A 26963-nucleotide genomic window follows, 5' to 3' on the forward strand; every position below is an offset into this window, starting at 1 on the left:
AAATACTATCAATTGAGCAATAAGAAAGTTTAATTCAATTAATTAAGTAATATGTGTGAACTATTATATCAATATTGGTTGATATAAGTAGTAATAACTTATTTTCTTTAATCAAGATGTTCTAGGTTCAAATTCTAGTTTTGGAAGTATGAAATAAACTATATTGAAATAGAAATACTTATTTTATATGAAAAGATTAGTGATTACATTGTCATAAATATTTCATATCAATACTATAAAAATAAAATAAAATATGTGAGCTGTTATACTCCCTTTAATCCTAGAATATTTGAAAAAAGAATCTGTGTAGACCTTCATTTTATTTATTAATTTTGTAAGACAATGTTTTAAACTTTTAATTGTCTCTAAACATGTCAAATAAATTTTCAAAATTAAAATTTGTTAATCACGTTAATTCCTGCTATTAATTCCATTAAAGACATTTATATTTAGACATTGTAATGATAACGATAAGCTATAGATTTTAAAAACTAAAAAAAGTTTTAATTTAAAATTAAAAAAATTTGTATAACATTTGTATTTAATTTTAGGACTATTACAATACAATACACAACTTTCCTCATTTCATATTCATTTCCATTTGTAATAAAAAACTAAATAAATAAAAAAAATTGATTTGCATTTTTCATTTTGTTCAAAACTCCTGTCTCTAGTGGAGGAGTTGGGGTAGTTAGAAGCATGAAGATCTAGGTTCAATTTTGGTTTATAATCATTTCTATCTTTAAAAAAACACAAAAAAAAAAACTCCCGCCTCAGTCTCCACCCTTTCTCAATTCTCACTACTCTTGGCCAAGCTGAAGAAGCTCTTCAAGGTTGCATGATTCGAGATTCCTTCCTTCTCTTCTCACAATGAAGCCCTCTCGCAGACCCAATAAACCCGATACCGTCTCAAAGGTTTTATTTTATTCTTTCATTTTCAAAATTTCACTGTTAATTTGCGTAATGAGAAGTGACTTGACTTTTCCCCCCCAAATCCTACGTAATCGTTCTTCTGGGTGTTACATAACAATGCGCCTTTTCAATTTTGAGCCACAAACCCTAGCAATGTTTGTTTCTCCAGAAAATTAAGGTAGAAACCGCGAATGGGCAACATTCTGCGGTTAATTTTTTCTTTTTCGGTGCGAAGCTCCGAATCCAGAAGCCACTTTCGACCCCGGATGATTCAGAGTCGTGGAGAACTTAATGGCCAGTGATTTTGTGCTTTTTGTTTCGTATAAAGTCTGAAATATGAGAACTTGCTCAAAGAGAATATAGTTGTTGGCAACTTGAACTAACAAAAGATGGTTCATGGTAAATTTGTGCAATGCGTGGTACTGAGTAGTTTTTTTTTTTCTTCCGCCAAGTCAATGCGTAATTGCTCTTTGGGTGCTTCTTATATTTGAACTATTTTGAGCGATGTGCATCTTGGTTTGGTGATCATAAGCCTTAATACTGTATTTTCATTAGAAAATGAGCTAGAAACTGCGTGCTGAGTAAAATAGTGGTGGTTAATTTGCATATTGGAATGGTACCGAATGAGTGTCGATTTTTTCTTTTAACCAATGCACGATTACTCCTCTCATTATTCCTAATTTTTGGGAATGTTGTCCCTTTTCAGCTGGTGTTGGAGGAGGTAATTGGGTTGACAACTAAGAATGGCAATGGGTTAGCTTCGAATGCCTCGACTTCCAAATGTGCTTATTTGGCAGGTTCTGTGGTGGTTATATATGACATGAATTTGGGTACTCAGTCACACCTCATGGTGTCTAATAGATCGCCAAAGCCTTTGAGTTGTGTAGCTTTGTCACGAGATGGACACTTTGTTGCGGCCGGAGAGGTAAGGGTCAATCCTCATAATTTGGTTACGATATTAATGTTCTGTAATTCGCACTGAAAGAAGTCCCAGACCCTATAAATAAAATAGCTTCATCTTGTTGAGTTAGCTCTAGGATGATGCTTTTTTAGGGTGAATTGAATTGTATTTTTATTTTATTTTATTGATTTTCAATTCTTGAGGATATGGATTTGTTATTTTCTTAATAATATTTGACTCATCCCATTTGATGCCTAAGGGTTTGTTTGAAGTTGGACAGAGTTTGACAGGGAAAGGAAGGATGGATTTTCATTTCTAAATTGTGAGTTATAAAATGTTTATAAAAATGAAAATGAATAAGAAATGATTATAAGGTTATCTAGTAATCTCTCATTTTTAAAGAGGACAAAGCTTAGATAACATCTTTACGTGCTTGTGCTGTTATCCAATAAAAACATATCATGCGTATCAGTGCATCACATTTTTAGCCACCACACCATTCTTTTTAAAGTGTTCATCTGTTCGTAGTTGGGGTGTATTTTTATTTTATTTCTATTTATTTTTATTTTTATTTTTTTGAAAAAATTACACACTTCCACCAGATAGATTATTAAATTACCCTGCCCTGCCCTCCCGTCTATTTTTTTTTCCAAAATACACTTCTCTCTCATGAGAGATTAATGTATCCCACTTTAATACATTTTAATGCGAATGTTCTTTTCAGGGATACTTATTCTCTGATTCATGAGATTGGAACTTATAAAAGATGATATAAATTTTTTGGGTCATGTTCTAAAGCAGTAAAGCCAATACTAAGGATGTTTATACCTCTTCTCATCTTCTAAACACCTAAAATCAATTATAGGATGTTCAAATTCGTAGCCAATGACAGTTGATGCTGAAAGTTGCAGAGAGGAAAAAATTTCTTAAGATGCTAGTTCATAGTTTCTCACCATTTCTAAAAGGTTTTGTTTGAAATAATAATAGTACGTGTACTTAGGAAATATTACGTTCATGTATCTCATGTTAAAATCCATTTAGTGTTCATGGGTACTAGTGTCTAGAAAGTTGAACTCAATTAATATTAGCCTAAGGAAATAGTCTCCACTTGTCTATTAAGAGCCTGTATCGATGCCTTGCATAACCTATGCACTACATTCTCTTGAATAATAAAGCTTTCACCATTCCCTAAATTATCCCTAAAACATAATGTTCAATCTTTTTGGTTGTTAGTACAAGTGGTTAGGCACTTGTGATCCTTAACTCAAGGGCCGGAGTTCGATTCCGATTTGAGCATAAAATTATGATTAGAGGTACCACTTTACCCTTATAATGACCAAAAAGTGAGAATAAGTTACATCTCCTTATTAATTAATAAATAAAAAAAATCTTCCTTGAAATCTTCCCCTCCAAATTTTATAGGTTTGTTTATATTAAAATGGACTTGATATAATACATATAAGAGATAGAAAATCAATAAGAAACAGAGAATTAAGAGAGAGAGTAGGCAGAGAATAATTTGTGTATTATTAGAGAAATAACAGTAGTGATATCTGAAGGATATCAGTTACATATATAGGGCTAACAAACCTAACCAACTTGATGAGTTGGCAGTACTAACAGAAAACAGAAAATATACAATATTAGTACAAGAATAATAAAAGTATTTATTATTCTAGTCTCTTCTCTAATACACCCCCCACAAGCTCAAGGGGGATGAAGCATGTCAGACGGATCAGCAACATTGAGCTTGGAGCGCAGAGACAGAAAACGCTTGGGAGACAGTGCCTTGGTTAATAGATCTGCATATTGGTGCTGAGAAGGAATATGCGAGACAACAAGAGCTTTGCTGATGACTTTTTCCCGAACAAAGAAGATGTCAAGTTCCATATGCTTAGATCTGGAGTGAAGAACCGGGTTGTGAGATAGTGCAACTGTGCTTTGATTATCACAGAGTACCATAGGAGTGTTGAAACGAATTTTGAGTTCTTGAAGAAGGGACTGAATCCACAAGACTTCAGTGACAGCTTGAGCTAAGGCACGATATTCAGCCTCAGTACTCGATCTGGCAACAAGCAACTGTTTCTTGGACCACCACGACACAAGATTAGGCCCAAGATAAATACAGGCTGCCGAGGTAGAACGTCGATCATTGGGATCAGCAGCCCAATCAGCATCAGTAAAGGCAGTAAGGTTGAAGGAAGAGGAGGACCGAGCAGGCGTGAACACAAGACCATGTTTGAGAGTGCCTTTGAGATATCTTAGAATCCTTTTAACTACCTTCCAGTGTTCTTCCATAGGGGAACACATGAACTGACTTACCTTATTGACACTAAAGGCAATTTCAGGCCGTGTAATGGTTGCATATTGCAGTGCACCAACTACAGACCTATACAAGGTAGGATCATTAAACAGAGTTCCGGTTTTGGCAAGTTGTTGACCTCCAATCATAGGAGTGGAGATGCCCTTAGAGTCTTCCATTTTAACCTTGGTGAGAAGATCAGAAATATATTTATGCTGAGACAACAGTAACCGGCCATTAGAAAGAGACTTGACTTCAATACCCAAGAAGTAGTCAAGTGTGCCAAGATCTTTGAGAGAGAAGGTGGCATGAAGGTGATTAATAAATTGTTGCATTAAGGAGGAGGAATTGCCAGTGAGGATGATATCATCCACATAAATGAGCATGTAGACAATGGCAGAGGGAGTAGAGAAAATAAACAAACTAGGATCACACTTGCTTTTGTGAAACCCAAGCTTGAGCAAAACCGAAGTCAACCTGTCAAACCAGGCACGAGGGGCCTGTTTGAGACCATAAAGGGACTTGTGGAGTTTACAGACAAGATGTTTGCTATTGGGTTCAATAAAGCCAGGCGGCTGAGACATGTAAATGTCTTCCTCAAGCATTCCATTTAGGAATGCATTATTAATGTCAAGTTGGCGAAGTGGCCATTGAAAGGTTACAGCAAGAGAGAGCACAATCCGGATGGTGACAGGCTTGACAACAGGAGAAAAAGTTTCAGAGAAATCAACACCCGGTTGCTGATGGAAACCCTTGGCAACAAGTCGGGCTTTGTACTTGTTGATAGAGCCATCAGGATTTTCTTTAAGACGAAAAACCCACTTACAACCAATGGATTTTCTACCAGGAGGTAAATCAACTAAAGTCCAGGTGTGATTGTCATGTAAGGCCGTGAGTTCAGCTTGCATGGCAGAGAGCCAATGAGGATCCGTGAGAGCAGACTTGACAGTTTTGGGTTCAACATTAGACAGCAAGAGGGTGGGGTTAAGTCGAGGTTGTAGAATGCCATTTTTTGAGCGAGTGATCATGGGATGAATATTAAGAGGAGGAGCAGAGAGTGAAGGTGATGAGGATGAAGCCGGAGGAGAATTTGTAGAACTGTTGTCAGGCATGGAGGGGAGAGAGAAATTGGATTCAGAGGATCCAGAATTGGTGGGAACAGTAGGTGATACAAGGGTAGAGGAAGATGGATTGTGGGAGCAGACAAGGGAGGGAAGTGTGGAAACAGAGGTGGCAGGGATAGAATCAGAAGTTGCGGTAACAAAGAGATCATGATAAGGAAATCTCCCTTCATTGAAGATCACATCCTTGCTGATGTATATACGGCCAGATTTGCTTAAACATTTGTAGCCTTTATGAAGAGGAGAATATCCCAAGAATACACATTCTTCAGACCTAGGTTGAAGCTTGTGTTGATTGTAAGGTCTTAATAAGGGAAAACAAGAGCAACCAAAGACTTTTAGAAATGTATAATCGGGATCCTTGTGATGAATTAGTTTGTAGGGCGACTGAAAACCAACAGAGGAGGAGGGAAGTCTGTTGATTAAGTAGGTAGCAGTTAGAAATGCATGATCCCAAAAGTTTAGTGGTAAGGTCGAATGATGAAGCATGGCTAAGCCAAGTTCAACTATGTGTCGGTGTCGTCGTTCAACAGTTCCATTTTGATGATGTGTATAGGGACAAGTGAGTCTGTGAAGGATGCCTTCTTGTTGGAAGAAGGATATTAAGGCGCGAAATTCACCTCCACCATCTGTTTGAACAGATTTGAGAGGCAGTTGAAATTGTTTCTCAGCCAGGGCTTTAAAATTTTGGAAGTTGGAGAAGACGTCCGACTTTCTACGAAGAAGATAAATCCATACGTATTTGGTGCAAGCATCAACACACGTTAGAAAATACAAATAACCGCAGCTAGATTCTAAAGATGCTGGTCCCCAAACATCAAGAAAAACAAGTTCAAGTGGTTTGGAGTAAATCGTAGTGGAAGGGTGAGAGGGAAGCCTATGAGACTTTGCAATACAGCATGAGTCACAAAAGTCAGAAATTTTATTTACTGTAGGAAGACGAATATTACAAGTTTGTAGAGCTCTAGTTAGGGAATCATGATGAGGATGCCCTAACCGTAAATGCCATTGTTTATATGTATTGGGAACAACAGAATTACATTTTTCAGAAAGGAAAATACACGGGTCAGGTTTAGAAAAGATTAAATTCTGCTCAATGTTAGTATTAGAAGAGGTCTTCGTCGCCAAATGCGGATGAAAGTGATAGAGACCATCTTCACCAAGGTGCCCTTCAAGAAGAGTCTCGTTCAAATCCTGTGATTTGACAAAACATGAATGAGGATGGAAAACGAAGTAGACATTGTTGTCTTTGGCAAATTTTGAAACACTTATAAGATTTTTGGTTAAAGAGGGAACAAGTAATAAGTCTTTGAGAGATAAAATTGTGGAGGGATGCATGGGGGACCGAAACATATTAGAACCTACTGAGGTAATGGAGGTACCTTGGCCATTGGCCATTGCAATGTGCTCGGCACCAGTGAATTGAGCACTCTGCAGGAGATACTGAGGGTCCGGGGTTGCATGATGTGAGGCACCAGAATCTGGAATCCAAGCAGTGGTAGTGTTTAGTGTAGGAGCAGCAGGTGGTGCAGCAGATGCAGATGCAGTACGTGGTCGAGGTGGTGGATTAGCTGGTGCTGTAGGATAAGTGAACCCAGGAGGATGAAAAACAGAGCCAGGAAGGGAGCCACCCAAGGAATAGGGAGACCACGAGGCTGGACCAGGATGGCCAAGCATGTTAACTGTTCCATGATAGGGAACAGCAGAGCCAGGGTGCTGAGACACATACGCATGTTGAGAGTTGGGGCCATAGGCGGGGTAAGGAGTAAACAATGAATGAAAGGGTAACTGAAAACCTCCCAAGGCAAGACTATTAGAAAGCTGATAACACGTGGAGGCTTCATGGCCACGTTTGTGACAAATCTGACATTGAACCTGAGACCCACGATTTCTTCCTCCACGAGATCCACGACCACGACCTCCATGATTATTAAAGCCAGCTTGAGGTTGAGGCGAAAAATTCTGAACAGGATTAGGCTGAGAGTTTGTCATCAGAGGCGGCTGAAAAGCCAAATTGACATTGGGGACATTGGTTGGAACAGAAGAGGCTTGAGCAAGGTTGATGGAGAGGGGTTCTTGAATAGCAGCAGTCTTTGCTTGGTCCAGTCTTGCTTCCTGAGCAAGAATCATGGTCTCAAGTTCGGCAGGGGAAAAATGATCATCACGGCTGACAAATGCAGTGACAGTGGAGATTAGGGAATCATATTCTGGTGGAAGACCCCCAAGAATACACTCAGCATGTTCACGAGGTGAAATGGGACTGCCAATAGAGGCAAGGGTCTCAACGATGGTGCTAATGCGAAGGAGGTAGTCAGAACACGATCTTGTTCCTTTCTTGATGGTGCGAAGCTCTAGTCGTAATTGCGTGGCTTTGATCTTGGTGAGGGACTGAAAATGCTGAAAAACTAAATCCCAAATCTGGTAGGAATGACGGCACGAAACAACACGGGCTTGGATGGATTCAGATAGGGTTGCAAGAAGCCAAGAAACCAACAGCGAATCTTTGCGGTCCCAGGCAGTATACTCCGGATTAACAAGATTAGCATCACGATCCTCAGGGGTAAGGAACTTCAAGGGAATTTTGGGGTTGACGACAAAGCGTTCAAGATCATGGGCACGGATGACAGCTGTAACTTGTTGCTGCCAGGTCATAAAATTTCTTTCATCTAGTTTACATGTGACGGATTGGGAGAAGGTGTGGGAAACAGAATTGCTGGACATTGCGGAAGCGGAGGCCAGACAGAGAAATTAAACACTACGAACAGGATTAGCACAAGGAAAGACAGGGTTACCCAGAAAAGTGCGCAGGAAGCAAGCCACACGAAGAATCAAGATTACGGGCGCAGAAACAGAATCGCAGAAGGAATCACAAGCGCGGATAGCAGAATCGCGCAAGGTGAGGGAGGGCGCACGAAGCAAGCCACACGAATCAATCAACCAGACAAGGAATTAGGATCGTACCGAGCTCACGATGATACCATATAAGAGATAGAAAATCAATAAGAAACAGAGAATTAAGAGAGAGAGTAGGCAGAGAATAATTTGTGTATTATTAGAGAAATAACAGTAGTGATATCTGAAGGATATCAGTTACATATATAGGGCTAACAAACCTAACCAACTTGATGAGTTGGCAGTACTAACAGAAAACAGAAAATATACAATATTAGTACAAGAATAATAAAAGTATTTATTATTCTAGTCTCTTCTCTAATAATACATTTTAGATCCTTTTGGTGGTGAGGATATGATGGGATAAAATATGATAATTTTTCTATTATGTTGTAATTCGTGGTTTGTTGCGCCAATAAAATATGATAACATTATCCTACCACATTTCCTATCATGTTAGTCCAGTGAATTTCCTATCATGAAGGGAAAACTAGGCTAGAAAGTGATAAGATAGGATAAACTCTCTCTATATATAAAGAAATGTAATTTTATCATGAAAAATATATATTAGAATTATATAATATTTATTGACACACACACACACACACATATATATATATAAACTTTGACATGTAAATTTTAAATATATTATTAATTAAAATATTCAAAATTAAATAATTATTAGTCAAATACTTTTTAATGAAAAATACTTGAATAGTAATTATAATTTTAAAAATTGTATATATATATATATATATATATTTTATTTTAAATTTTAATAAAAGTAACTACATAAATAAAAAATAATTGTGTACAAAAACATTTCATGCAATTTATTTGTTTATTTCCACTTTTTAATCCTCTCATTCAAACAAGTGGAGAGAAATTTCTCCACTTTCCATATTTCTATCCATCCAAACAACACATCTTTTTTATTCTATTTTTCTTTACTTCTATCCTTTTTATTTTAATTCTAATCCAAACAAAGCATAAAGGATGCTATTGTGTTTATGATTTTTCTTGTTGTAATTACTAATTTCATTTGTAAAAAAATCATATATTTTACCAATTTTACAAAATTGAAACATAATAGATAAGATGATGCTTTGTAATTGCAATGGTGCATATGTAAGAGGCTAGGTATTGATCTGTTCTGAGTCTATATGGTTCATGGGTGAATTGGTTATAGGCTTACAGGTAAGGCAAACTAGTGGGTGAATGTTGAACTTTTTCCAAAATAGTTTAATAACCATTATGATTAGAATTATACAAAGTTGAGGTATAGCGGTAAAGATATCTTTTTCATAGTTATATCTTCATTAAATGAACTTGATTAATGCATGTGGAGCATTCCTCATTAGTACTAGTATGGATATGAAAAAGATTGATTGGGAATATCTGAATAACACATAATGGCTTCATTGTTTTGCAGGCAGGAAACCAATCATCAGTACTAGTATGGGATTCTTTTACTTTATCTGTTGTCTCTGAATTGAAAGGTCATCTACATGGAGTTGCATGCATCTGTCTCTCACCCAATGGTTGGTTACACTTTATCAAGCCATATGCTTGCCTTAAATTTTATTACTCACTGCTTCTTACTCATTATATAGTATTATGTCCAAGGTAAACATCTGGTATCTGTTGGGGGATGCATTTACCTTTGGGACTGGCGAAGTGGTGAGCTGGTAACAAAGCTTCAAGCAACTTCATCTTGTTCTACTATTTCAAGTGTTAGCTTCTCATCAGATGCAAAGTTTTTTGTAACTGCTGGGAAGAAGCACTTGAAGTTCTGGATGCTTGGATCTTCTAGAAAGACTCAGCTAAATAGAGGGATGAGCAGGACAACATCATTAACAATATATGAAAAGCCTGCCAATCTTTCTGTTCATAAAGGAAGCTCTTTTACATCTATCACTTCTATGTGGGGCTGTAGTGGCCATGATAATTGTAAACAAGCTGGTGATTGCTTTCCCGTATATACATTGACTGATTCAGGTTTGGTTTAGTTCAAGAGAGTCTAAGATTTATATTATTTATTTATAGATTTGAGGCATTCATGTTTCTTGGATTGACATGATGTGTTGGCTATTAGTTAAATTTCATTTCTTTCTGTTTTCTGGCATTTTTCACCTTATTCATTTTCCTTTTGTTTACAGGCATTCTATACCTTATTAATTCCAGGATCTCGGTTGAAAAGTCTGTGACCCTGAAGGTATGTGTAACTCTTTATCATTTTTCTAATGTACTTGAGCTTGCCAAAGGTATTCCAAAGAGGAAATCTTGATGAATGAAATGTTAAGTTGTAACTGACCTGTAGAGACTTAAATTATTTTTTCCATGTAGAAGTAAATGGTGTTCTAACTACAAGTTTAAACATTCTTATATTGCTTTTAGTTTCTACGTTGACAAACTCATAAAGTAGAGTTGATCATGCCATTATGAACTGTACTAGTTTAAATTTGATTATGAGTTGGTACTTGATAGAGGAATTATTCTTGTGTTGAACTGTTAGTTCTTTGCAATTTTTCACAATTCCGAAATCCTCATTTTCAGGTTCGAAAAGCTTTTGCATTATCAACATCACGAAAGTTAATTGCTTGTGCATGCAATAATGGAGCAGTCCAATTATATACCCCCATCTCTCTAGAATATGTGGGTAGTATATTATATTCAAAGACCAACAAGTTTCATGAAGAAACCAATTCTGTTAGCCATACTACAGTACCTGAACAGGATTTTGAACAGTTGCCTTCCCTGCCTGATGCAGTTGCTTGTCAGTTTTCAGCCTTAGAAAAGATTGGTGACAGCTAAATCTTCAACTTTTGTTAATTGTATGAAACGCAATCTTGTGTTGTGCATTGATGTATTCTCTATGTTTTTTCCTGCAGCGGTTATTTATGGAGATCATAGTCTCTGCATCTATGACATCCATGATGTGAATCAGGTAAATGCTTTATTTGATAAGTTTGTCATTATGATTGTTAGTTGGCATATGTAACACACGTTAAATATGTAAATAGTTTTTGCTAGAAATTAAGGATGCAGATACCACAAATTAGGGATTTGATTTACTCTTATGTATTTATGACTGATCCTGTTGTACCCTAAGTCCCTAATACGTGATTATAAACGACTTGGGTGAACATACAACATAACATTCAGATATTTCCTTCTGTAATGATTTTCAATTTTGATAAAATTTGTTAGATATTCATGATAGATTAATTAGATTCTTGCTACTCAAGTCTTTTTCTTGTAAATTACTGGATGATGCAGCAGGCTTTTTCCCTCGTATTTTCTAGACCATAAGGTGTTGTACAAATTTATCAATGGTTAATGCGAAAAAAATTGTTGATATTTCCAGGTCACAAAGTGTTTTATGCTAGTTTCACATTCCTCGTGCATATGGGATATCAAAAATTTGTGTTGCGAAAACTTGCATGATCCATCTCTTGCATGCACTGCTAGAGGTTGTTTGGGGGGGATTTCTTTTGCAACTTGCTCTGCCGATGGTACAATTAGGATATGGGATATTGCTTTGCAATCTGATATTTCAAAAGATGCTCAAGAGTTGAAGACTGAACGATTGAATTCTAAATGTTTAGGTAAGTCAAGATTGTTGGAAAAATATTCACAATTCTCCTCTTTAATTTATTTATTTCTCACAAAGTTGTGTTCTTCCTGTCTACTGCGGCAGTAACTGCTGGGACATTTGAACGAGATGCAGTTAAGGCAGTTCTTACCAATCAAGAGTTTCGATCACTTGCTGTTAGTTCAGATGGAAATTATCTTGCTGCTGGTGATAGCAAAGGGAACCTTCATATATACAACCTTCAAACACCAGATTACTTATGTTTCCAGGTGAGTTCAGGCGAGTTTATTTTTGAAATTATTATGTAGTAAAACCATATTTGAGGGTTGACAAATTATTTTTATGGTCATTTATATCCTGCACATTATTTCAGGGGGCTCATGATGCAGAGATTCTTACATTAAGCTTTACCTTGTCCACCCTAGATGTATCAAAGGAAATTGCCAAAAACAATTACTTTCTTGCTTCTGGGGGAAGAGATTGTATGATCCATCTCTATGATGTGAAAAGGTGTGCTTATGCAATTTTTAAGGATAAACTAGTTAGTCGATTATGTATTTTAATGGCTTTTTGATTGTATGTGCAGAAATTTTGATCTCATTGACAGCATTGATGATCATTCGGCTGCAGTGACCTCTATCAAAATTAGCAGCAATGGTTGCAGGATCCTCAGTTGTAGTGCTGATAGGTATGGTAGTAGAGATTTAGCATCACAACATCAAACAAATTAGAAACAAAAAAAAAATGCTTAACAATTGGGAATAATAGAAAACTGAACATTTCCACCTTAAGGTTCTGATTCTGCTTGAGAAAATTTTTAATACATTTATTTAAGCATTACCAATCCCTTACGGCTAATGACTGAAATTTGGAAATACTGTCTAGCAGTGCCTTCCAATTTACAAGTATTATTGGACTGGAGTCAAAATGTACCTGAAATACATTCATTGAAACCAAAGCAAATTACAGTTCTTTTCTGTATTTGTCTACTTAGTGACTTATATCAATAATGCAATAGCTGATAGGTTGGCTGGTTATGTACTTTAAAATTCAGGCAACTTTTAATTGGTTTGTTTAGCCTGCCTGCCATATATTGGACCAATGCACTTCATGTTCTAAATTTTTCATCAATTTTACATACGTAATGTGTGACATGTGATAATATCAAAATTTATACTTAGTTGTATTTTGTAACGACAAGAACATTAGGATTATAATTTTCTGTTGATCTGAAAGTAAATCTAACCCCTTTAAAAATAAAGCTGAGATAGAAAGTGAAAAGTAATTTATACACTCGTGTTCAAAAAGTTTCTATTGCAGCATATTCTAAAAAATTATGAAATATCATTTGCTCTCATCATAATGTTATTTTAAAGAAAAACCATTTGAACCATTAATTAATTTCTTGCTAATTTTTGAATTCTGTTCTGTATGAAAAAAGTTCTCATAGATGCCAAATGCAGACCCATATAATCTGCAGTTTGAGCTAGTGTATGCTTTGAATGGGAATGCCAACAAATTTATATAGAATAAGTCATTTTTTATTAAGTTTTACCATTTGATTATTATGTGCTTATTCTATGTGGTCATCACATTTCTGTTTTTCAAATTATTTTCTGTAATACAATAACCAGTGAACCCAACATTATTTGTATGACATTGAATGATTTCCTTTATGATTGACAATAACATAATGCTTCTTTCAGTTTCCTGGTGCTTCGTGATGTGGTGATAGCAGATAATGGTTATAAAATTTCGCAGCAACATCGTCAAAGGGCTTTACAGCGTGGAACTGTCTATGACATGGCTGTGGATTTGACATGTCAGACTGTTGTCACTGTTGGGCAGGTGAAGTAGATGTTTTTGAACCGTGAGACTCATCAAAATTCAAGGGAGGGTTGCCTGTTGTGGAAGACCTTCCAAGTGAATTCTAAAACAATTAGTCCACGTAGTTCTGTGCATGTATCTATTTGACAAAATTATCACTCACAATTTGCAGATTCAGTGCTTTAGTTACTATTACTAATGTGTTACCATACTGATAGGATAAGAAGATAAAAATGTTTGACATGGCTGCTCGGAAACTAATTAGGACGTATAATCATGATAAAAATTTTGGAGAACCTATAAAGGTGAGTTCATCATTAGAAGACTGTTGCTGATGTCATCCTTCTTTACCAAGAGCCAATGTTGTTAACAGGTTATAATGGATCCAAGCTGCACTTATGTGGTCTGCTCATTCTCTAACAAGTCTATCTGCATATATGACTTCGTCACCGGAGAGATGGTTGCGAAGGCCACAGGGCATGCTGAAATTGTTACGGGTGTCATCTTCTTGCCTGACTGCAAGCGTATAATTTCAGTGAGATTCTTTCATGCTTTGTTTCTTTTACACTTCTTTGAGCTAAGAATATGCAATTTGAAAGTGAATTCTTTATAATTCATTTAATTAATTAATTATTTTTAGGAAATTAGTTATGCATATGTTTAAACATCTGCTAGGATAACATTAAAACATACATGTATATCGGTTTAAACCTTTGTTGACAAAAAGATATCCCATGTATTTGTTTAAAACGTGTATAACATTTATGCATCACATTGCAAAGGGGAAAGGAAAAGGTGTACTTGCTAACTTCTAGATGTTACTTCCTGGATCAGTACTAGTGTTATTAATTTTCACACAACAATGAATGTAAATCTTAATTTAATTTAATGACTTCAATTGGTAGTGTGGTACTATCGTTGATATTTTTGTTTCAATTTACAATCTTCTCTTGTAAAGTTGATATTTTTGTTTCAGTTTTTTTCTGTTGCACAAGAATGTCAGTTTGTATTGCGCATGACTAAAATGGTCTTGCTTGTGTATCAAATGGCATGGGGAGGACAAACTTTAGGCATTGATTTTCTATGATTTTTCTGAAATGAGCCTCTTCAAATTTCCAAATATGAGCTAAATACAATTAAAGAAAAAAATTAGGCATGTTCATGAGACTGGTTGGATTAGATTTTTTTCCTCCAACACAATCGAACTCAACCCTTGTATGCCTGGGTTAGTTAGGTTGAACTTGTACGGGTCCTACATACATTACAAAGAAAAATTCACATTCTATAATAGATATTGAAATACAAAATTCGAAATTCATTACTTTTAACAAGTTTTAATTGAAATTGGCTTAAGCCTCAGGTAAACAAAAAAGGGCAATACAAGGACGTACATAAGTTTCAAATAAACCAATAATGACTGCTGTAACATAACTCTAATATAATGATAAGTCTAAATGAGCTAAGGTAACATAACAAGTCCCAAAAGCCATAAATGATGAATCACATAAGCTGATTAAAGTCAATATCATCACAAATAACAATTGCATTGTTGTAATCATTGACTTAATTTATTCAAAATCTTATCATTTAAGTGATTCATTCGTTTCTCATGAAAATGGTTTTTAAGATGCTTCGTCAATTTATCTTTTGCAGTTTTGCTTTGGTCATTTAAACTTAATTGTCTGCACACAAGTGAGAAGAAAGCATGATTTAAACAAAAACACAAGGGCCCAACTCTCTTGGAATGTTACTAACACACTCTTTAACATTTTTTTAATACACTATTATCTATTTATATTGATACTGATTAAAAGATAAATATAAACATAACCTTTTATGTCATCTTATATTCATCAGCTAGTTCAACAACTAATTTTACCTAATAATTCTAATTCAGTTAGTCTAACGACTTTCAGATGAAAGTGCTGGTGTTTCATAGTTTTTCAGCTAGCTTTCAACTATTATACCAAACATGGCCCAAGTAGGTTTTACTTTTGTGATAATGATAAAAAAGACAGATGTTGGCATCTCTCTTGTCATGAACATATCTTTTTATTTAACATATCCATATTCAGGTGGACGGTAATGGTTGTGTTTTTGTATGGAAATTGCCTGCTCCATTGTCTTCTAGAATATTGGAGAGAATAATGGAAAAATATAATCCATTGTCTCCAAGAAGTTCTGTTCAACCTCTCGCTTACAATCATCTATCATTTTGCAAAGAAGAATGCCAGCATTCCAAGATAAATCCTGAGGATGTTTGTTCAATGAGGAGTAAGAGCCAAAGTAGAAATGGAATGATTTATCCTGAAAGCTGTCGTAGAGAGGCTTCTTCTTTTAAATTTAGTGTTTCAAGACTTCCCAAATGGGCACGAACAAAAGTGATCAATTCCAACAACATCTGCAAGAATTTTAATTGCACTTCATCAGATTCAGAGGTATGTAAACTCTCAAATGTCCTTTTATTCTGTCTTAGAAACTTCATTGTATTTTAATACCCTGAGCGGCTGAGTCCCCCTACCCACTGTGGTATTTTGGAAAATCAGAAGCTTGTTTATATCTTATTGGAAACCGTTTTGGAATTTAGAGATCCATGCTTGAATAGAACAATATGTATTATATTCTGGAACAGATATATCTCTGATAGGGACTTAAGTCCCTATCAATCTGTATCATTGATGAGTGCAAGTTAATTATTTTGGTGGAAACGGGTGTTTAGTTGACATTTCAATTTTGAAATGTGCAAGAGAAAACTAATTCCTTCTTATAATGAAATTGGGCTAAGCTATTTTACCTGGTTCCTTGTCATTCGCAATCGAGTTACTGTCAAACCATGCCTGGTGATTGAAGTTTCTAGTATTAGAGTGTTTACAAACTCTGCATCTGCATCTGATGGTTATTGTTCTCATTCTGGTGTAACAAGATATTAGTTATGCCCAAAGCCACATTTATGGCCAACTTCTTTGGCTGAGGATCCATGGTTATCATGATATCATTGCATGAAAGCCCAGCTAACTCTTGTTGAAGCTTATCCTGTTAGAGTGTCAAGGTTTCAAAAAATTGGAGTCTATATTGTACTGGTATCTATAATATAGGTGATACAACACAAATCTCTTAGCCCCTTAATTATGACATATGGTGTTAGGATTTTGTCTCAGAAGTAAACTCTAATATCTCTTGCATTGATGATGATCAGGCATATGCTCCTTCATCCCCAGAAGTTCAAATTCCATCTGACCATGCTTCTCCTTTGCCTGAGACATTCAGCTCTCAAGATTCTACAAGATTTGGAGGATCTTATAGGTAAGTGTTGAATCTCATATCTGAATCATAAACTTCTGGTGGTGGCATATCAGTTCTTTGCTCATGAAGTCATTTTCAGCAACATTCCATTGAACAACCATTGGCACTCTGTTTACACTGTTTGTATGGAAGCACTTTCCACCCCAGAGATGCAAAATTTATGTAAGACAAAGTTTCCAGAGACTCCCTTGAGTATGAGTAAGTTGAACCCTTATGCTCACATCATATTTCTCTCAATTTTCATATTTATTGATGATAGAAGTAGAACAGAAGACCAAATCTGTCAACTAAGTTTCTTTCAAGTTTGGTTTGAAGAATATGATTTTGGATAGTGTAACTAACAGAAATCTTCAGGCTATACGCCAGAGTTTCCTGTGTGTAGTTTTGAATACACCTATGTAATTGACATCTGGTATTGCAAGCAAAGTGGCTGGCGTAATATTTTGAAAACCTGATAGTCTGTCTGCTTGAACAGATTGGACCATGAATTAACTTTGTCTCTGGTTCAACCATGGTTTAATTGCAGTTGAATTGCAAATATATCTGGTGGAACCAATTAAACTGTGTCTTGGTGGTCTTGCTGGTTCAATCTGTGGATTGGTTTTTAAAACATTGGACCAGCAAGTGTGTATATATTAAAAACTTGTACATAAATGATATATTTAGTTATTTACCTTGTATTTCTGCATGGCATAAATATGTTATTGTTTCTTTTTTAATTTTTCTTCTTAAATGAAAAATTTACAAGAAAGAAACAGGGAATTACAAGAGCAGAGGATGAGAGAAACTCAAGAAACGAGAAAAAAATATTTTTGAAGATTAGTATTTTCCTTCTATACTCCTTCCAGATCTGCTAAAATGGTAGACAACTATTTTTCAAAGCCACACTGTCCAATTTGCATATTTAGCAGCTAGACAACGTGTAAAATTAAGTGGCTGCTTGTCTCTGAATCAGCGAAACACAACACAATGTTTAGGAGTTTGCTTTGTGTTGTCAGTTAAACTGTAATAAATCATTTGTTTTTATAATGCTGTTATTGGGCTATGTAACACATTTTCTATTTGATGTGTAGCAATATTACGTGGTGATTTATCAATTGAATATGTTTATACGTATCAATCTCCTGAAAGGAATGTTTCTACGAATCATAATGTCACTTGGGACTTTACCCTTTTCATACTTGTGATAACTATTCTGAAAACTTTTCTGATAAAGCCAGGTAATAAAGGCAGATACAATCACTTATGTATGACCCTTTTCTTCTGATTAGAAATAGTATGTGGTTGTTTGAAAATCACCGTCCCTTTTAAATGTCAATATAGTTCAATTTTTTGATAAAAGAAATATGTATTACATCATTAGGTTCATTGGCCCCTTGGATGGTGTATTCCAGTTTCTGTACTAAATAAAATACTCTGAATTGCTAGAATATATGACAATATCCAATAATATATTGATTGTGTCTTTAGAGTATCTTAGAATTATTTATATCATCCAATAACACCTAGATTGTATCTCGGGGCTATCTCAGAGATTGTCTTAGTACTAGTTTCCTGTTTTCTTAATTTCTGTATTTTCTAATATCTTATGATTTGTTTACTTTATTTTGCTAGGATATGATTAGTATAAATAAGGGTTAGTTCTTTGGGTTTTATGATCATATCACCACATTTTAATCCATCACAATAAATTAAATATCATTCAAAGTCTCTTCTTTCGATACCTAAAACCCCATAATAATTTCAACAAAAATAAACCCATGGCATGAACATATAAAAAAATATGTATAAAAATATGCTCTAACCTTACAAATACCGGCTTATTGCAGGACAGTGTAGGGCAGTGATTAATGAGGACCAGAGTTCCTTTGGTCTTGGTATCCTTGGCAAGAATGAAAAGATGGGTCTTGTTTCAGATTCAGACGAACATGTTGATTGCAACAATAATGGTTCTGAAGTTTTCCAGAGTAAAGAAGAGCAGTTACTTTTAAACGAATCTGGAAGTGTGTCAAAAATAACTACGGAAGGAAATCCGCTATGTGAAGAAGACAGTGACATGTTTAGGCAACATTTTGGTAGCCTATCAAATACGCGTAAGGTTAGTCTTGCATGCATTGACTAATATGTAACACTAGGTTAATGCTTAGAAGGGTGCAGAAGGAATTTAAAACTGAGCAAGTCTTGTTTGTACAACTTTGCATTAGTCTCGTGGTTTTGTTTGTCCTACTTTTCTAGGGAAATTCGTTGTAAGCTTACTATAATGAAATTCAGAATATAATTTTGGCAATATAGCTACTTCACGATGTTAATTTTATTCAATATTAAAAAAATACTTTTTCTTAAAAAATGTACCACTAGAACAGTATTTTAAATGTCCTCAACCAATGGATCAGATGAAGGCCTGTCAGTTCTGAACATGTTATTCATTATCTTATTGGGAAAATCATTGAAAAGGGCCGTAGATAATGAATATCGATATGAATTTTGATTTTTTTTTCTTCCAATAAATTAGGCAACCCACAGGTTCTAATTATTTTGAGGTTTTTGTTTGTAAATCACATTGAACAAAAAAAAAAATGAAAAGAGATTGGTATTCTACTAAATATCTTGGATTATGGATTTAAGGAAGGTTAATTATTAAAGCAGTAAAAATTAATTTCTTGCAAAAATAAAAATACAAAATGTGACAATATTTGGATATGAAGATATGCCTAGGTGAGGTGGAATTCCTCCAAAACTTACAGGAGTAAGATGTCTTATAATTGATTTAGGCTACAGTTGCTGAGGTTTTCTTGAGCTTGTAATTTTGTTTTTTTTTTCTTACCCTGTTTGTTATCTTATCTGTGCAGATAGAGTCGAGGAATTCATTAGTTAGAAGGTTTTCTGCAAGATATATTGTGAAATGGGATTACCCAGCTGATTGCAAGAAATTGTTTAGCAGTCCTGTTGGGAATACGACTGGTAAAAAGAGCTCTGAAGATGAAGGTGCAACTAATATTATATCGCAAGACAGATCGTTGCAGGTGAAGGAAATTGAGGGAGTTAGAAATTCTTCTGAACAAATACAATTTATGAGGGTGTTTCATTAAGGCTTTTTAAGTTGTATAATGAAAATACTAACATTAGCACTAGTACATCAAATCTGTTTCCTTAATATAGTTTATGCATTCTGACTCCTTAACTTTTCTGTTTTAAAACTTCATAATGGAATTTGAAAAGCCTGTTAATATATTATGAAAAGTAACACCATGAATGACTTGACTCAAATATTTTTCTGCTCTAAATGCCTATTGTAGGACATGAAGAATTCAGAACCTTGCTCAGCAGATTCAACATGTGAAGTAAGCAAAACCCCAGTCAAAGACAATTCAGTTGATAAAGGGAGTAAACTGGGAGAAACCATAGCGGCATGCAAGGAAGCATTTGGTAGCCTGGATGCAGCAGCTGAGAGAGTGCTGCAGTTACTTTTAAAATTAAAAAAGGTTCAAGGGGAAGAGGTTGCAACTGGAGCTGGAGCTCAATTTTTAGACGAAGCAACTGAGCTACTTCCACTAGTTGTTAAGAAAGTTAATGCTGTTGCTAGATTGGTACATTGTAGGAAGAACGGTGAGTGTGAAAGTATACCAAGTGTCCCAGAAATGGACCATTTGGCAGATTTGCCAAAGGCAGATCAGGTAGAATAATGAAAATGCCGTAGGACGATACCAACATTCATTAAATATATCTGAGTTTCCCTTCCGAAGAATAGATTGTTCCTTGGTTTAGCAATTAAGCATTCTACTTCAAGTGGATATGCTAATTATCAGACTGGAAATAATCATGGTGAGTAGCTTTGCTCACTTTGCAAATGAAATTTTATACAATTAATGGGCTTTGGTTTTAATGGAAGGGTGGGTTTAGTGGCTTATGAATCATGGTTCGTATCAATACTCGGAGAAATTCTTATATTTATTAATATTTAACCTTTTTTAGCAGGGCTGTTTTAAGGAAGATATTTGTGAGGAATAAGAAAAAAGAAAATGAGATTCTGCTCCATCGTACAGGGGCAAGATAGTGTTAGCACACAATAGTTTGCATCCAATTGAAACAAGTGGTAGTTTTAAAAATTCATTGAAACTTTCTCATGCTCTTTGAATTCAATTATAGCAAGGCTATTTCATAAAGACCTTTGTTTAAGTACAGCTTGTATTATGAACCGAGCTAATCAGGAAGGATAATTGGGCAAATTTTGTTAAGCATGTGCACAAATTGCAACCCTACCATATAGCGTAAATGTGAGCGATGAGTATAGCATGATAATTTTCTGAGGATTTGCACAACCATTGTGTGAAATAGCTGCTTGAACTAAATGTTGTCACTGAGTATCACTTTTTTGAAACAATAAAATACGTCAAATATTTTAATGAAATGTGATAATGTTGAAGGTTTTACTTGGTTCTTTTTAAGAGAATCACTCTAAATTGTCTCCTGTATTATTATTTTGTTTACAAAATATCTGTAATTACAAGTTATTTATCCCGTTCAATAAATAGTAGAAGTACATTATTGTCTGGGGCATTTCTGGAGTCTAATTTTTCTTGTAAGAAAAGCATTTTGGCAACCTTTACTCTAGGCATGGCAATGTGGCGGGGCTGGGACGGGTTTTACGTTCCCCGCCCCCGCCCCCGCAAATTTAAACCGCTTCCGTCCCCGCCCCCGATACTCGCCGGGGATAAAATCTAGGTCCCCATCCCCGCTCCCGGCGGGATTCGGGTTTCCTTGCCCCGTCCCCGCCCCCGCTCCTATTTTTTTTCTTCTTTTTTTCTTTTAAATAAATATGAACAATTTAAAAAAAATAAAAGAAAAGTAAAATAATATAAATTTTTACATATAAATATTTATAATTTTGGTTTATATATATATATAAATAATTTTTTAATTATATTATTAAGCGGGGCGGGGAACGGGGGCGGGTATGGGGCGGGGGCGGGGTGGGTATTAACATCCCCGTCCCCACCCCCGATTTTATCAAACGGGGAAAACTCGAACCCGATAAACACGGATTTTCCCCATCCAAATCGGGGCGGGTTCAGACGGGTACCCACGGAGACGGGTTAGATTGCCATGCCTACTTTACTCTTTACATGTATAACCAATAAAAATATTTTAAAAAAGAATATGAGCATGACTCATTAATGTTAGGGGTGATTTAAAAAAAAATTAGGATAAATTAAATATTAATTAAACAAAATAATTTCTATAATTTAATTAATTGAGTCTTAAAAAAAACAGACTGAAGGAAGTAACTTTTATCGTACATTCTTTTTGTACAAATCTCATTCGCTGTAATCTTTTATACAAGATACTTTCGCTGTAATCTTTTACCTTGACTAATGATATGATGTTGAAACAAACTTTCTCGGAAAACATCTAACTTAACTAATTCTATACATTTTACAAATCATAATCCATGGTTGATACTCAAACTTGTCAACCTTACCAAGTAAACTATATTATTAACTCAAACAATCTAGTTTTAAGCCCAATAGGCTATACGGATCAACTCATTCTTGAATCTAGCTCTTTTTGGGTTTTTTTAGTGATATTTTTGGATCAAAATTGGAGTTTTAACTTGTTTATCCATGCTAATATTTAATGCAAATCTTTCTTATGTGAATTATTGAGACAAAACTAATTTTTCAATTAGAAAATGATAATTTTTTAAATTCTCCCCATTTTTTGGCTCCAAATTCTTGATATGTCTCAATGTTTCTGGGAATTTGGACCACAATCTGAATTGGCCCATCCCAACCCACGAATTCGGATCAATGACTTTGCTTGTTGGACTTAGTGCCCGATTGCTTAATCCATAAAAGCATAGATGTATAACATCATGTATCAAACAAAACAAAATAGCTATTTTATCTTGCTGGTTTACAAAACAAAAATAGCGTGGGACCAAAAAAAAAAACAGAGGCGCGAGAGGAAGGAAAAGTGATAGACATACTTTGAACAAGGATTTACTAAAGGATAGCAAACATTTCATAAATGAAGAAAGTTCTTCCCATTTATACATGTTGCTTTATCTTTGGTTTTCTTCACTTACCCGGGTCGTATATATATATATCATGCTTAGGAAGAAAGTAAAAAAAGATACACTGAAGTCGCAAATTATCTTGGTTTTTTTGCTAATCCAATTACACTTTCTCTTAATCATTATGCAAATTAAATTATAAATGCAATTTTTGTTGTTGTTGTGAATAGTTATACATATTATTCACTAGAGTTGGCCCACTAGTAGGAATTAAAATAATATGTATATAGTTACAAGTTCAAATTTTGTTGCTTTCTTTGTACACAAAAAAAGGTTATATCTATATATATAATTCTAAATTGTAGAAAAAACAGTATTTAATGCATATTGTATTTGTGTATGCTGCAAAATTCACGAGGAACACTACTCTCAAGACAAGAAGCTGTGTGAAGCTTAATTTTAGCCGAAGGGTTCTTGTGGGTTGATTTGCTGTACATTTCTCCATGTGGAAACTTTATTGTAAATTCTTTCAAGTACATCTTCATCAGTCTCCCTCCACTTTATCACCAAAAAGGAAAAGGGGCAGGACCAAAAGCAAAGATCATCTTTTCTTTTCCCTATCCTTTCAACTTTCAAAAACCAATTTCACCGATGATTTTCATGCAATTTGAATACAAAACTGAAATACATGTATACTCCCTCTTACTCCTTTGTTTATTTTATCATTCATTCACTCCTTTCCCCCCTCCCTCTCTTTTGCATTTTCAAGGCAAGCACCAAGTAATGTGGCTCTTGCACACATAAAATAATGGCTACCCTAATAGTTATTATTGGAATAATTTATAAATCCCTAGGAAGGTATCCCTAGATATCTTCCTCATGGTATTCTCCTTGCCCCTCTTTGTATTGCTTTAGTAACATAACATGCCAAACTTTACATTCTCCATTGGGATTTATTCACTCTATACATATATGTATGTATTTATCCCCTCTCAATCATCAAGGGTCAGCAATTTTTGCAGTAAAAATTAAAATGATAACAATAAAATTTAAATTCAAGATTATATGTGTACTTAGTACTTACTATTATAATCTTTCACTGTGAGCCAGACTATAGTGGTTTATGGACTAATAATTATAGGTACGAATTGGTGGTTTGAGGACTAAGAATCTTAATTTGCTCCATGACAAACCAAATCTTCCTCAAGTGTAACCAAATTGCCCAAGAAATGCGCAATCATGGTCATTTGAGGCATTGCCTAAAGGGCCATCTATAGGTGCTGAGAAAATCGTCTAGAATCTCCAACTTTAATCAAACGATATACAGACAATTAGTTTGAGGCATTTGAGTTTGATGGATGCCATGTGGAGTGATTAGCGGCAAAAAAAGAGGGTTTATTTTCTATTATTATGTTACACATGCATTGGAAACTTTTCTATATACGAGTAACAAAAAGCATTATTGTGGGTTTAATATTGTTATCAAGTAAATGCTCCCAAAATAATGCACCCCATCATAAGGATGAAAATGGCAAAATAGTAAAGAAGTTTTGCACAGACATATTGGGTTCAAGATGGAGGCTTTGTTTAAAGTAGTCTATCATTCTCAGAATTGGTATTTTATTCATAAAACCAAAAAGCCTCTGATTTATATGTGATGCATATGTTTTGTGGGGTAAAGGGCCCTCAATTAGATTGTCCTTTTGTGTCCAAATTTCCATTGTAATGATGAGTTTCTTCCTTTTCCTCTTCTTTTTTCTTTTGATTCACACATTTAGGCATGGATTTGCACAGTGATTTAATATTTTGTTTTGTTGTCAGAGAAAATACCCACATAATAAGAAAATAAAATGACTATTTAAGCTAGAGTTGTCTATTGTCTAACCAAGAAGGAGAACCGTTCTTTCAGTTTTTTTTTTTTTTATTATTTAAATTTCTTGAATTAAGAAGAATAACTTTGTGTGTGTGCCCAAAAATAGTTTGCTATTCTGGATAATAATTACCCAAACGTGTATATAATCAACATTATTAATACGGATGTATAAAAAACACTATGCAGTTCCGTGTATTTTTTAAAAAATAAAATAAAAAGTGAGTGATTAACTTTGAGTAGTAAGTGATTTTTTGGTAGTTTTTCTCAATAGTTATAAAGAGGAAAAAAAGAATTAAATACAAATGAATGGAAAAAGAAAAAGAGTAATATGAGAGATAATTTTAAAAATAAAATTGTTTACAAAATATACACACCAAATAAAGTAATTTTCTTCATTAGCTGTATAAATAATGACGTAGAAAAAGATTAGTGGAGTGTGTAAATTGGATAAGCACATCTATATCTACACTATTCTATTGATTGGCAATATAGCAGTTGTAACAAGTCCCACATCGGGGAGGTCTCCTTACCAGGGAGGCCTTATAAGGCGGGAGGTTCTCCAACCTCTTGGGCCGGCTTTTGAGGGATGGTTCCCCTCCTTAGTCTTATGCTCGTTACAATGATGCTTTCATTGAGAGCTAGCCAACTCGAGAAGGGCTACCCACGGAGGGTTCTGACCACCGGAGGGTTCTGACCGGCAAAGACCGAGTGAAGTACCGTGGAGTGCAGCCATCGAGGACGTTGGCTTTCGAAGGGGGTGGTAATGTAACAAGTCCCACATCGGGGAGATCTCCTTACCAGGGAGGCCTTATAAGGCGGGAGGTACTCCAACCTCTTGGGCCGGCTTTTGAGGGATGGTTCCCCTCCTTAGCCTTATGCTTGTTACAATTGTAATGTAACAAGTCCCATATCGGGGAGGTTTCCTTACCAAGGAGGCCTTATAAGGCGGGAGGTTCTCCAACCTCTTGGGCCGGCTTTTGAGGGATGGTTCCCCTCCTTAGCCTTATGCTTGTTACAATTGATGCTTTCATTGAGAGCCAGCCAAATCGAGAAGGGCTACCCACGGAGGGTTCTGACCGACAAAAGGCCGAGTGAAATGCCAGTGAGTGAAGTACCGTGGAGTGCAGCCATCGAGGACGCTGGCTTTCGAAGGGGGTGGTAATGTAACAAGTCCCACATCGAGGAGGTCTCCTTACTAAGGAGGCCTTATAAGGCGGGAGGTTCTCCAACCTCTTGGGCCGGCTTTTGAGGGAACCATCCCTCAAAAGCCGGCCCAAGAGGTTGGAGAACCTCCCGCCTTATAAGGCCTCCTTGGTAAGGAGACCTCCCCGATGTGGGACTTGTTACATTACCACCCCTGTAACGACCCAACTGGTCACTACACGCTACACAGTACACCTGAAAACCGGACAGAAAGGAACAAGTATATACATATAGTGTCTAGAATAAACATATATACATGGTCCAAGTCTGACTAGATTCAAAATGTACAAAAATACATCCAAAGCTACTACACCAAGTAGCTGAAAGCAACAAAACATCAACAAGGATCAGCTCCGCCTGCCAGCTGCAGACTCACATCTGGTCACCAACCTAGCCCTGCTCTGCTCCCATACATAGTATGATCATCGCAGTCCACACCACATGGAAACAACAAAGGATAAGCTAGTGAAAAGATTCAACATATAAACATATACATGAAATATGAACAACTACCACTTATCAGTACAACATCAATATACACCTCATCAACTATACAGCGTAAACAACAATAAGCACACAATGCGTCGTCACGCATATCATCTCGGAGATCTCCTACAACAACTCAGCCTTACGGCCTACAACAACTCAGCCTTACGGCCTACAACAGTTTATATAAGCATACAACACATCACATCTCACAGCATGCAGCAACAACAGCTTATAGCACGACACAACTCATCAATATACATCTGATACGGCTCAGCTCAATAATAAACATCTAGTACAACTCAACATCACAATTCTACATCCTCAACTATAATCAACACAGCATATTCATCAATTTCAGCTCAATTCGGCATAAAACAACATTTTACAACATCTATCAGCATATAGTAAAACATCACCTCCGCGCCCGGCGCAATCCTGGTCGCACCTGGCGTGGCACAACCAGAGAGCACCAGGGGCCATCGCGCCCGGTGCAAGCATGCCCGCGCCCGGTGGGACCATCCAGAGAGCCCAA

General features: G+C 35.8%; 1 protein-coding gene across 4 annotated transcripts; it reads left to right on the plus strand.

Annotated features, from left to right (window-relative positions):
- Nucleotides 1-714: 714 nt before the first annotated feature.
- Nucleotides 715-20598, plus strand: LOC109815070 (Transducin/WD40 repeat-like superfamily protein). Of its 4 annotated transcripts, none has more exons than XM_020379662.3 (20): nucleotides 715-915; nucleotides 1619-1837; nucleotides 9561-9669; nucleotides 9755-10126; nucleotides 10288-10343; nucleotides 10685-10904; nucleotides 11020-11075; nucleotides 11496-11736; nucleotides 11829-11992; nucleotides 12097-12233; nucleotides 12310-12411; nucleotides 13430-13571; nucleotides 13769-13855; nucleotides 13924-14085; nucleotides 15626-15988; nucleotides 16747-16853; nucleotides 16933-17051; nucleotides 18683-18951; nucleotides 19703-19876; nucleotides 20150-20598. In XM_020379662.3, exons 1-20 carry the CDS (start codon nucleotides 871-873, stop codon nucleotides 20534-20536), a joined length of 3531 nt encoding a protein of 1176 aa, XP_020235251.1. In that variant the 5' UTR covers nucleotides 715-870; the 3' UTR covers nucleotides 20537-20598. The 4 variants fall into 4 exon arrangements, with proteins under 4 accessions (XP_020235251.1, XP_020235250.1, XP_082928909.1 ...); XM_020379661.3 differs by having other exon boundaries at nucleotides 716-915; nucleotides 10685-10931; XM_083072783.1 differs by lacking the exon at nucleotides 715-915 and adding an exon at nucleotides 954-1311 and having other exon boundaries at nucleotides 10685-10931.
- Nucleotides 20599-26963: the final 6365 nt, after the last annotated feature.

The sequence above is a fragment of the Cajanus cajan genome, chromosome 4 (genome assembly GCF_000230855.2).
Source record: "Cajanus cajan strain Asha chromosome 4, NIPB_CcT2T_4, whole genome shotgun sequence".
NCBI lineage: Eukaryota > Viridiplantae > Streptophyta > Magnoliopsida > Fabales > Fabaceae > Cajanus > Cajanus cajan.